The 12,000-nt window shown below is 42.7% G+C and overlaps 1 protein-coding gene across 1 annotated transcript; it reads right to left on the bottom strand.

Annotated features, from left to right (window-relative positions):
* Positions 1 to 367: 367 nt before the first annotated feature.
* On the bottom strand, positions 368 to 5,778 carry LOC138414734 (keratin, type I microfibrillar, 47.6 kDa). Its single transcript, XM_069542519.1, has 7 exons — positions 5,379 to 5,778; positions 4,289 to 4,371; positions 3,076 to 3,232; positions 1,721 to 1,882; positions 1,501 to 1,626; positions 1,109 to 1,329; positions 368 to 890 (listed from the first exon to the last, which is right to left on the bottom strand). Exons 1-7 carry the CDS (start codon positions 5,724 to 5,726, stop codon positions 773 to 775), a joined length of 1,215 nt encoding a protein of 404 aa, XP_069398620.1. The 5' UTR covers positions 5,727 to 5,778; the 3' UTR covers positions 368 to 772.
* Between the last annotated feature and the right edge of the window lie 6,222 nt (positions 5,779 to 12,000).

A 12,000-nucleotide genomic window follows, 5' to 3' on the forward strand; every position in this document is an offset into this window, starting at 1 on the left:
GCTGAAGCTGAAGCCCCAATACTTTGGCCATCTGATGTGAAGAGCTGACTCATTGGAAAAGACCCTGATGCTGGGAAAGACTGAAGGCAGGAGAAGGGGATCATAGAGGATGAGATGGTTGGATGGCATCACGGACTCAATGGACATGAGTTTGAACAACCTCCAAGAGATAGTGAAGGACAGGGAAACCTGGCGTGCTGCAGTCCATGGGGTCGCAAAGAGTCAGACATAACTTAGCGACTAAACAACAGACCATCTATTGGGGGGATGACTCCGTCATCTGATGGGAAGAACACTGATTCTGTTTTATCTATAGAAGACACCCAATTGTGAAATGAATGAATGAAAAGGCCAATTACCATTTTTGTGCCAGAATAAGAATTTATTAAGAGATTAACAAGGGATATTTATCACTTCTCCAAAGACCAAAAGAGTGACAAGGAAGATTTCTTCCAATTATGTTCAGTTTCACAGCTTGCCTACCAGCTCAATCATACTTAATGTAATTATTTAAAATCACAGGTAAGAATTTGCTAGGGCATAACACATTAAGCAAATATATCATTGTGAGCATAGACATTACTTGATCCTGCTGTACATTTCTTTGTGGGACTCAGAAGACAGACTGGGCCATTGGTGGACTTTGCAGCCACTTGTGTTAAAGAATCTAGCTGGGAATTCAGTGGAAGCTGATGCTGGTTGAAGGCTGGTCCCAGAAGTGGAACTGAGATGTGACTTTGGAGCCCTTGACCTCCTGCTGGCACTGAGGCCTCTAGTGCACAAAGGTGTTGCAAGGTCCACACCGAGTACGTGAGACACAAGGATTGGAGATGCAGGGTCCAATGGGCCTTTCACAAGCGTTGGTTGTGGCACATGGGTTGCAGGGGAGCCTGGAGGCAGAACACAAATACAGCATGTTACAGGAAAGTGAAATGAAGAGTTAGAAAGATATGAAACACACTTTGTATAAGAGTATTGTATTGCTACTTCCTCTGAGTGCCTCCAGTCAAAAGCTTGAAACTATAAGTTTATTTCCATCAAGAAGATCTTTCATCCTCATAGCAACCTCATGAGTCCCCAAGGAGAACACTACTAGCCTCCTACTCACTTGCAGTCCTCGCTGTCCAGCAGCCCCCGGTACGTGTTGATCTCACACTCCAGCCTGGCCCGCACGTCCAGCAGCACCTGGTACTCCTGGTTCTGCCGCTCCAGGTCACTCCTGATCTCCGCCAGCTGTGACTCCACGCTGACGATCAGGCTCTGCACCTGGTTCAGCTGGCAGCTGTAGCGGGCCTCCGTCTCCGTCAGGGTGTTCTCCAGGGAGTCTCTCTATTAGGGGGAAGGGGAGGAAGGTCACAGAGCTGCTCCTTCAGGGGCTTCTCCATCGCTTCCAAACAAGTCACGAGCTCTAAGAGTTCAGGAGAGGGTAGTCTGGAGGGCATCCCAGTGCCCTTGACTCCCCAACCTCACCTCTTCACCAGGAGTCTCATCAATACCCACCAGGTTGTGCTGGGCCTGAAGCTCCACCTCCAGGGCATTGACCGTGCGTCTCAGCTCAATGATCTCCGCCTGGCAGGACTGCAGCTGCTCTGAGCTGGACACCACCTGCTTGTTCAGCTCCTCAGTCTGAAACACCAAAGGGCAGAAGGCAGGATCAGACCCTGCCTGAAGGGCCCCAAGGGGCTGAGGGTTCTGAAAGACCATGTGCCAAGATGCTCACCTGCCTGATGTACCATTCCTCCACATCCCTGCGGTTGGTCTCCACCAAGGCCTCGTACTGAGCCCTGGTCTCATTGAGCACATGGTTGAGGTCCACAGTGGGGGCGGCGTCCACCTCCACGTTGAGGCGGTCTCCCAGCTGGCTCCGCAGGGTGTTGACTTCCTGGTGGAGGAAGGGGACAATTCAAAGTATCTCAGAAGATCCTGATGCTCTCTTCTGGGAGAGTGCAATTCCACTGGTGATTATTCTTAAGCTTTCAGAAGCCCCATTCCCTCTGATCCTCTCATTAACTGGGTTCTATATTCAGTGAATAACCTGTGTCTTCTACTTTACAGAGTGCTTTGAAGTCTGTGGCCTCTTTCCACCCTTGTACTCAGTATACCACTCCTTACTTGGAGGTGCAGTGGTTTGGACTGAGTTGAGATGTACTAGACCATAATTTTAAAAGCCCAAACACCCAGTCCAGTGTTCTTGCCAGTATACAATATAGCCTATGGTTTGAATCTTAGCCATGAGTTTAAAAAAAAGGATAGAGTCCAGCTAAAGAGGAAGCAAAGAATGCGTACTTCATAATCTGCCATCCTGGGAGAGAATAGACCTAACTGGTCATTTCTTGATTTCACCAGTTTAGCTTTTGATAAAGGAAATAGTTATCTGCTCATTTCAAAGCTAATCTCTTCACAGACTCAACAAAGCTTAGCGCTTGGGCTTGAGTGAATGTCAGACAGATACGAATTGGATCTCATGCCTACCACTTTCTAGACTAGAAGCTTTTAGAAACCTCAAGTGCTTCATCTGTAAGATGAGAACTATCTCTGGAATTCTAAAGCGCTTAGCACAGTGTTTGGCACACAACAAGCACTCAATTAATATTAACTATCACCATTTACATTGTTTTGGATTTTAAAATTTGCACAAATTATCTGTCTTCTTTATCATGCAACTAATAAAGCAATGATGTGAGTGCTTTTCTGCGACTAACAGAAGGAAGCTCTGAATGAGAAAAGAGTGGGGTCGTGTTTCCAGCTCTGCAGGGTGGTCTTGCTGGTGTCCCCAGTGACCAACTGAAGAATTGGGGTAAAAGATTTCTGTGGCCCCATGTGCTCCACCCTGGGAATGGAAGAGGCTGTGGGTGCTGCCTGGCTATTGACCTTTCCTTATTACTGAGCTTGCCAACTTCCTTCACCCTCATTCTTGCCGCCAGCAGAAAAATCCTTGCTTCCTATCAGATGACTCATTCTCTACAAATCCCTTTTTGTTTGGAAAACAGATTCTTTGACTAGTTGAGCCTCTCCCACACCCCACGGTGGTTGGAAACAGGCCTCAGCAAGTTTGGTCCTGTTGGGGAGCTTTACCTGCTCGTGGTTCTGCTTGAGGCAGATCAGCTCCTCCTTCAGGGACTCCACCCGGGCCTCCAGGTCAGACTTGCACAGGGTCAGCTCATCCAGGATCCTACGCAGGCCATTCAGGTCTGCCTCCACCAGCTGCCTCAAGGACACCTCTGTCTCGTACCTGCGATGCAGAGAATCAGGCTCAGGCCTGGCCTTGACTCTAGTTTGGTTTGATTTGTCAGATATCTGAGAGTTGGGGCTTGCGGTTTTTACAGCCATCTAGTTGACTCAAGTTTTCAACATGGAGCCAAAGCTCCTAGAGGAAAAGGCACTGGCAAAAATTGATGCCTTTGAACTGTGGTGCTGGATAAGACTCCTGAAAGTCCCTTGGACAGCAAGGAGATCAAACCAATCAGTCCTGAAGGAAATCAACCCTGAATACTCATTGGAAGGACTGATGCTGAAGCTGAAGCTCCAGTATTTAGGTCACCTGATGCAAACAGCCAACTCATTGGAAAAGTCCCTAATGCTAGGAAAGATTGAGGGCAGAAGGAGAAGAGGGTGTCAGAGGATGAGATGACTGGATGGCATCACCAACTCAGTAGACATGAGTTTGAACAAGCCCTGGGAGTTGGTGATAGAAAGGGAAGCCTGGTATGCTGCAGTCCATGAGATCGCAAAGAGTCAGACATAACTGAGCGACTGAACTGACTCATTGGAAGGACTGATGCTGAAGCTAAAGCTCCAGTATTCTGGTCACCTGATTCATTGGAAGGACTGATGGCTGAATGGCATCACCAATGCAATGGACATGAACTTGGGCAAACTCCAGGAGATGGTGAGGGCCAGGGAGGCCTGGGGTGCTGCAGTCCCTGGGGTCACAAAGAGTTGGACATGACTGTGTGACTGAACAACAACAAGTATTTTCTAATAAATGAAGAGATCATGGATTTAATGTGAAAAAAGCCCATAAACCATGAGATTTCCAAAATTAATACACTTCCTCCAGTCTCCTAATTGGATTCTGTGTTTAGCAGAGCATCAGGGGACCATGACTTCTACACTGGATGGGATTCAAAGATGTCCTCTGAAAAAAATAGCAGGCAAGGAGTCTGACTCTGGAGAAGGGTTGTCCAAGTTCTGGTTAGCAAAACTTTGTCAATGTTTGTTGTTATAGAAGACAGGCTAAGAGGAAGGAGAGCAAAGAGGCAAGACAACAGCCCCCTTGCCCACTCACTTGGTCCTGAAGTCATCTGAGGCCAACTTGGCATTGTCAATCTGTACCACCAACCTGGCATTCTCAGACTTGCCACACAGGATCTAGAAGACCCGAAACATTCTAGAATGAGCTTGGTTATCTTTAGTTAACAGCATCCCTACTAATTCACTTACATGGAAGAAACAGACTGAGAAATCACAATGGATCTTATATTAAGATTACTGCCCATGTGCAATAGTTGCTCAATATTAGAGAACTCAGACTTGAGGGGAGGAAGAAGGCAGACATATGCCAGAAAAGTATCAGTACATACACAGTTTTTCCTTTTCTTTCTTAATAAGAAATACTGAGAAGCTGATAATAATAATAACTAACATTATTTCTCTTCAAAAACCTACTCTATGTCTGGCATGGTTGCAGGAGCTAAAGATACAAAAATGAGTAATCACTAACTCCTGCCCTCAAAAAACTTTCAATTCAGTGGAGAAGATAAATATGTCGGCTAGCAATTGGAGGGGGTTGAGTCAGAGACAGAGCCACGTGCGCCCAGCCATCCTGGATAGCTGGGTCCTCCTAGGGAGCTTACACTTTTTCTTGTTCTAATCAACTATTCTATACCCTCACTGGGCACTGTGCACCAGAAGCCCAGAGGCTTCTAGGTCAAGATGATGGAGTTAGGATAATTAAGTACCCAGAAGAGGTCAACAAGAGGTCAGAACATCAAGAAGAGGTCAGAGCAGGCAAAAGCCCAGATAAGGGAGAAAGAAATTGGCCCAGTTCTTACAAAAAGTCTTGCTTTCTAAGCTTCCTTCTTGGGCTCAGTCTTTTCTCTCACCTCAGGGTAATAATTCCAGAGTCGGCAAATACACGGAAGCATTCAGAGGCAGCTTTTAATTACAGCTTATTTATGCAAAGTGCTGCTACCTCCACAAAGACTAACACTATGCAAATACTCAGATCTAACAGTCCTGGTCCTAAAACGGACCCTCAGGAAAACAAAATGAAAAGGCAAAACGGCAATCGAATAGCTTATATGGTTTCTTAGCCATATCTCGGATTCCCTCCCTACAACTTCCTGCTGGAGGCAATGGAGCGCCCAGCCCCTCACCTTCTGCTGGAGCTCCTCGATGGTCCGGAAGTAGGACTGGTAGTTGGGGCACACGAGGGGCTCCTGCTGCTGACTGCGCTCCAGGATGCGTCTCTCCAGCTCCGCGTTCTCCCGCTCCAGCTGCCGCACCTTCTCCAGGTAGCTGGCCAGCCGGTCATTCAGGAACTGCATGGTCTCCTTCTCGTTGCCGTTGAAGGAGCCCTCGCAGAACCAGTTGCAGCTGCCCACGCTGGCGGGGATGTTGCAGGCCCCGGGCAGGGTGGTGCCACAGCAGCTGGAGGGCACGCAGGGCCTGGAGGAGCAGCTGGAGCGGAAGCTCAGGTTGGGCAGGCAGAAGTTGAAAGACATGGTGCTGGAGGGAGCGAGGTGCCCAGTTGAACACAGAGTCCAAGTTCACCAAGCCAGAGTTGTGGGTCTCCTTCCTCTTGGGAGCATTTATACCCCCTCTGTAGAGGGTGTGGATGTGGAAGACAGCCTTTCTTTTCTTACTCATTTGGTTGTCAAAAGCCCTTCCACTTGGTTTGCTATGTTTCCTCAGAAGAGTCCCTCAACTCATAAAAGACTTTAGTTGGGCTTCTTGCTAAGTCAGAACTCCTCTTCCACACTGGGCATCAGTGAAATAAGAGCTTCATGGTGTGGCTTCAAAGGGCTGGACTCATGTGGCATGAAAGCACTGACCTTCATTACTGGGGTGTGGTCAGTCCAGGGACACTATTGCTTCTTCTCTTTCTGGCTTGACAGCCCTGACTCGGTGGCAAGTCTCTGGCTCATCTTTCTGAGGTGGACAAACATAACCCTTGCCCATATATTGTTTGCTAAGTCAAATTCCAAAGTCATGGTTTTAGAAAGAATAGATTCTTTCTGTGCTGTGCTGTGCTTAGTCACTCAGTTGTGTCCGACTTTGCGACCCCGTGGACTGTAGCCCACCAGGCTCCCCTGGCCATGGGGATTCTCCAGGCAAGAATACTGGAGTGGGTTGCCATGCCCTCCTCCAGGGGATCTTCCCAACCTAGGAATCAAATCCAGGTCTGCATTGCAGGTGGATTCTTTACCATCTGAGCCACCAGGGAAGATCCTCTCGGACCATTAAACTAGTTCCTAGTGGTTTTGTTTCCTAATATGATAGGCATATCAGGAAATATATCCATAATCATGGCAATCAATAAAATAGCAGATGGTCACCAGGATCAAAGTTGATACAGGGCACTGTGAGAAACAGAAGACAGGATCAGGGCTGTGGTCAGAAGGAGCTCATACTTGTTGAACACCTGTACTGGCCCAAAGTGGTACTAGACACTCTTCACAATCATGCTGTTATTCACATCTCATCATGACCTTTCAAGGTACCTGATAATATCCCCATTTTACAGATGGGCAAATGGAGACATACAGGACAGGGATTAAAATGTTGTGAAGCCAGCATTCCAACACAGATCTCTGTTCTTTCCATCATACCATGCTGCTTAAATAAATGAACTACCTCTTTCCCTAAGTTATCTCTGCCTCTTCTCTTAGCTTTCATTTCACTTTTAGCATAACACTGCGTGACTTATATGCTTATCTCTCCATGTATTTCAGTCCACAAAAGCAGTTGTCATTCAGTTGTGAAGTTGTATCCAACTCTGCAATCTCATGGACTGCAGCATGCCAGGCTCTCCTATCCTCCACTATCTCCCAAATTTTGCTCAAATTAATGTCCATTGAGTTGGTGATGCTACTCAACCATCTCATCCTCTGCCACCCCCTTCTCCTGTTGACTTCAATCTTTCCTGGCATCAGAGTCTTTTCCAATGAGTCAGCTCTTCACATCAGGTGGCCAAAGTATTGGAGCTTCAACTTCAGCATCAGTCTTTCCAATGAAAATTCAGGACTGATTTCCTTTAGGGTTGACTGACTGATCAATCCTAAAGGAACTGATCACTCCTTGGCTCAATGGGGGACTTCCCTAATGGTCTAGTGGTTAAAAATCTGCCTGCCAATGCAAGGGACAAGTGTTCAATCCCTGATCTGGGAAGACTTTACCTGCCACACAGCAATTAAGCCCATGCACAACAACTAATGAGCCTGTACTCTCGAGCCTGTGCTCCGCAAGAGAATCCACTGCAGTGAGAAGCCTGAGCACCTGAGCACCACTATTAGAGAGTAGTACCAGCTCACAGCATCTAAAGAAAGCCTGCCTGCAGCAACAAAGATCCAGGACAACCAATAAATAAATAATTATTTTACATGTAGCTGAATGGGTTTAAAAAAAAAAAAACAATCTTGCTGTCTACAAGAGATCCACTTCAGATCTAAAGACACACACAGAGGGGATGGGAAAAGGTATTCTGTGCAAATGGAAATTAAAAAAAAGCTGGGGTAGCAATACTTAACATCAGACAAAGTAGACTTTTAAATGAAGACTGTAACAAGAGACAAAGGACATTACAAAACAATAAAGAGATGAATCCAACAAGAAGATGTAGTACCTGCTGCCAACTTAGCAACACCTAAATACATAAAGCAAATATTAACAGACATAAAGAGAGAAATAGACAACAATACAATAATGGTAGGACACTTCAGTACCCCACTTATATAATAGATAAATCACCTAAACAAAATATTAATAAGGAAATATTGGTATTGAATGATATGTTAGATTATATAGACTTGATAGATGTATACAGGACATTCCACCCCAGAACATCAGATTCATATTCTTTTCACATCAACATGGAGCATTTTCCCAAATAGATTATATGTTAGGCAACAAAACCAGTCTCAATAAATTAAAGAAAACTAAAATCACATCAAACATCTTTTCTCACCATAATGATATGAGACTACAAATCAGTTATAAGAACACTAAAAAAAAATAGATATGTGGAGTCTAAACAACATGCTACTCAACAATCAATGTGTTACTGAGGAAGTAAAAGAGGAAATCAAAAAGTACTCTGTGACAAGTGAAAATGGAAACACAACAATCCAAAATTTATGGGACACAGCAAACAGTTCTAAGAGGGTAGTGTATTGCAATATAGACCTACCTCAGGAAATAGGAAAAATCTCAAATAAACAACATAACCTTCTACATAAAGGGACTAGAAAAAGAATAAAGTCCAGAGTTACTAGAAGGAAGAAAATAATAAAGATCAGAATAAAAATAAGTGGTATAGCAACTAAAAAAAAAAAATAGAAAAGATTAATGAAATTAAAAGCAGTTTTTTTTTAAAGAAAAAAAAAAGATTGATAAAACTCTAACTAAACACATCAAGGAAAAGGAGAAGGCCCCAAAAAACCAGAAACAAAAGAGAAGTTACAACTACCGCCACAGAAATACAAATTATCATGAGGTTACTAAAATTAAACACCAGCAAATTAAATGGCCAAGAAGAAATGGATAAATTTCTAGAAACATAAAACCTCTCAGAATGAAGAAATAGAAAATCTGAACAGACCAATTACAAGTAACAAGGTTGAATCAGAAAAAAGAAAAAAAAAAAAAAGCCCTCGCAAGAAACAAAAGTCCAGGGCCAGTTGGCTTCACAGGTCAATCCTACCAAACATTTAAAGAAACTTGGTACCTGCTTCTCAAAATATTATGAAATGCTGAAGAGGAAGGAATGCTTCTCAATTCTTTCTACTAGGCCAGAATTACCCTGATACCAAAATCAGACAAAGGCACTACAAAAAATTAAGTTACAGGTAAATATCCTTGATGATCACAGATGTAAAAATTCTTGACAAAATATTAGCAGACCAAATTTAACAATATATTAAAAGGATCCACACCATTATTAAGTGGGGTTTATTCCAGGGATGCAGAGATGGTTCAGTATCTCCAGATCAATCAGTATGTTATACCACACTAACCAAAGGAAGAATAAAAAGCATGTATCATCTCAATAGATGCCGAAATGGCTTTTGACAAAATTCAACATCTATTCATGATACAAACTCTCAATAAAGTGGGCATAGAGGGGAACATGCTTCTACAAAATAAAGCCCATATTTGATAAACCCACTGTTAACCTCATACTCAGTGGTGAAAAGCTGAGAACATTTCTTTAAGATCAGAAATAAGACAAGGATGCCTTTTGTGCCACTTTTTTTTTTTACATTTTCTTTTTATTTTATTTTAATTTTAAAATCTTTATTTCTTACATGCGTTCCCAAACATGAACCCCCTTCAGCATATTATTGGAAGCCTTAGTCATAGCAATTAGATAAGATGAAAAGAAATCCAAATGGGAAAGGAAGAAAGAAAACTTTCATAATTTGTATGTGACTTTATACTATATATAGAAAACTGTATGGGCTTCCCAGGTGGTGCTCATGGTAAAGAACCTGCCTGCCAATACAAGAGACATAAGAAAGGGAGTTCAATCCCCGGGTTGGGAGGATTCCCCTGGAGGAAGAAATGGCAACTCACTCCAATATTCTTGCCTGGAGAATCCCATGGACAGAGGAGCCTGGTGGGCTACAGTCCATGGGGTAGCAAAGAGTTGCACACAACTGAAGTGACATAGCACACAGCACACAGAAAACCCTATAGATGCCACCAAGAAATAGAATAAACGAATACAGTAAAAGTTGCAAAATACGAATTAACACATATAAATCTGTACATGAAAAATGATCATGTTAACGTCATACTCAGTGGTGAAAAGCTGAGAACATTTCTTCTAAGATCAGAAATAAGACAAGGATGCCTTTTGTGCCACTTTTATTCAGCATATTATTGGAAGTCTTAATCATAGCAATTAGATAAGACATATACATGAAAAATGATCTATCAGAAAGAGAAATTAAGAAAACAGCTCCATTTATAATTGTATCAAATATAATAAAGTATCTAGGAATAAATCTATCAAAGAGGTGAAAGACCTGTATGCTAAAAACTATAAGACTTCGATGAAAGAAATTGAAGATGACACAAATAAAGAGAAAGATATACTGTCTTCATGGACCAGAAGAATTAATTTTATAAAGATGTTCATATTACCCAAAAATCCATGGGGTCGCAAAGAGTCGGATAGGGCTGGGTGACTTCACTTTCACTTTTCACTTTCATACGTTGGAGAAGGAAATGGCAACCCACTCCAGTGTTCTTGCTTGGAGAATCCCAGGGACAGGGGAGCCTGGTGGGCTGTCGTCTCTGGGGTTGCACAGAGTCGGACACGACTGAAGCAACTTAGCAGCAGCAGCAGCAGCAGCATACAGATTCAATGCAATCCCTTTCAAAATACCAACAGCATTTTTCACAGAACTAGAACAAATAACCTTAACATTTGTATAGAGCTACAAAAGACCCTGAGAATCAAAGACATCTTGAGAAAGAAAAAGTCTAAAGTATCGTGCCTTTTGATTTCAAAATTTACTACACAGTTACAGAAATTAAAACAGTATGGTACTCACACAAAAACAGAAATATAGATCAATGGGACAGAAGAGAAAGCCCAGAAATAAGCTCACACTTATATCATCAGCTAATCTTTGACCAAAAAGAGGCAAAAATTGTCAGTGAGGAAAAAAGAGTCTCTTTAATACATGGTGCTGGAAAAACTGGGGAGCTGCATGCAAAAGAATGAAACTGGAACATTTTATTACACCATATCCAAAAATAAACTCAAAATGTAATCACTAATTAAATGTAATATCTACACAGAAAAAAAAAATGTAAACAAAATGAAAAGACAACCTATGGACAGGGAGAAAGTATATGGACAGGGAGAAATTATTTCCAAATGATGCAACTGATGAGGGCTTAATTTCCAAAATATATAAACTGCTCATACAACCCAATATAAGAAAACAAACAACCCGATCAAAAAATGGGCATAAGACCTAGATACGAGTTTCTCCAAAGACATACAGATGGCCAACAGGCATTTGAAAAAAATGCTTGACATTGATAATTATTAGAGAAATGTAAATCAAAACTACAACAAGAGGGCTTCCCTGGTGCTTCAGTGGTAAAGAATCTGCCTGCCAATGCAGGAGACACGGGTTTGATCCCTGATCTGGGAAGATCTCACATGCCTTGGAGCAACTAAGCCGGTGCGCCACAGTATAAAGCCTGCATGCCCTAGAACCTGTATTCTGAAACAAGAGAAGCCACCTCAATGAGAAGCCTGAATACCAAATCTAGAGCGTAGCCCTCTCTCACTGCAACTAGAGAAAAGCCTGGGCAGCAATAAAGACCCAGCAGAGCCAAAAATAAAATAAACAAATAAATTAATTTTTTTTAAGAAACTACAATGAGATATCACCTCACCACTCTCAGGATGACTACCATCAGAAAGACAACAAATAAGTATCAGAGAGAATGTGGATAAAAGGGACTACTCATATGCTGTTGTTGGGAATGTAAATTGGTGCAGCCACTATTGAAAACAGAATAGCAATCGCTCAAAATTTAAGACAGAACTACCAAAAGATCCAGAAATTCCACTTCTGGGTATTTAGCCAAAGAAAACAAAAACACTAATTCAAAAAGATATATGCACCCCTCTGTTCACTGCAGCATTGATTACAGTATCCAAGATACAAGATACAAAGGAAACCTAAATGTCCCATCAATAGATGAGTGGATAAGATGTGAAAGATATTACTCAGCCATTAAAAAAAAAATGAA

The sequence above is a fragment of the Ovis canadensis genome, chromosome 11, assembly GCF_042477335.2.
Source record: "Ovis canadensis isolate MfBH-ARS-UI-01 breed Bighorn chromosome 11, ARS-UI_OviCan_v2, whole genome shotgun sequence".
NCBI classification, from domain to species: Eukaryota; Metazoa; Chordata; class Mammalia; order Artiodactyla; family Bovidae; genus Ovis; species Ovis canadensis.

Bases quoted from the DNA above. Each gene is read 5' to 3' on its own strand.
- LOC138414734 (XM_069542519.1), bottom strand. From the start codon at position 5,726: ATGTCTTTCAACTTCTGCCTGCCCAACCTGAGCTTCCGCTCCAGCTGC. The intron at 3,233-4,288 runs GTGAGTGGGCAA...TCTGCATCGCAG, and splicing joins TCAGATGACTTCAGGACCAA to GTACGAGACAGAGGTGTCCT. The intron at 1,627-1,720 runs GTGAGCATCTTG...TTGGTGTTTCAG, and splicing joins AGGAATGGTACATCAGGCAG to ACTGAGGAGCTGAACAAGCA.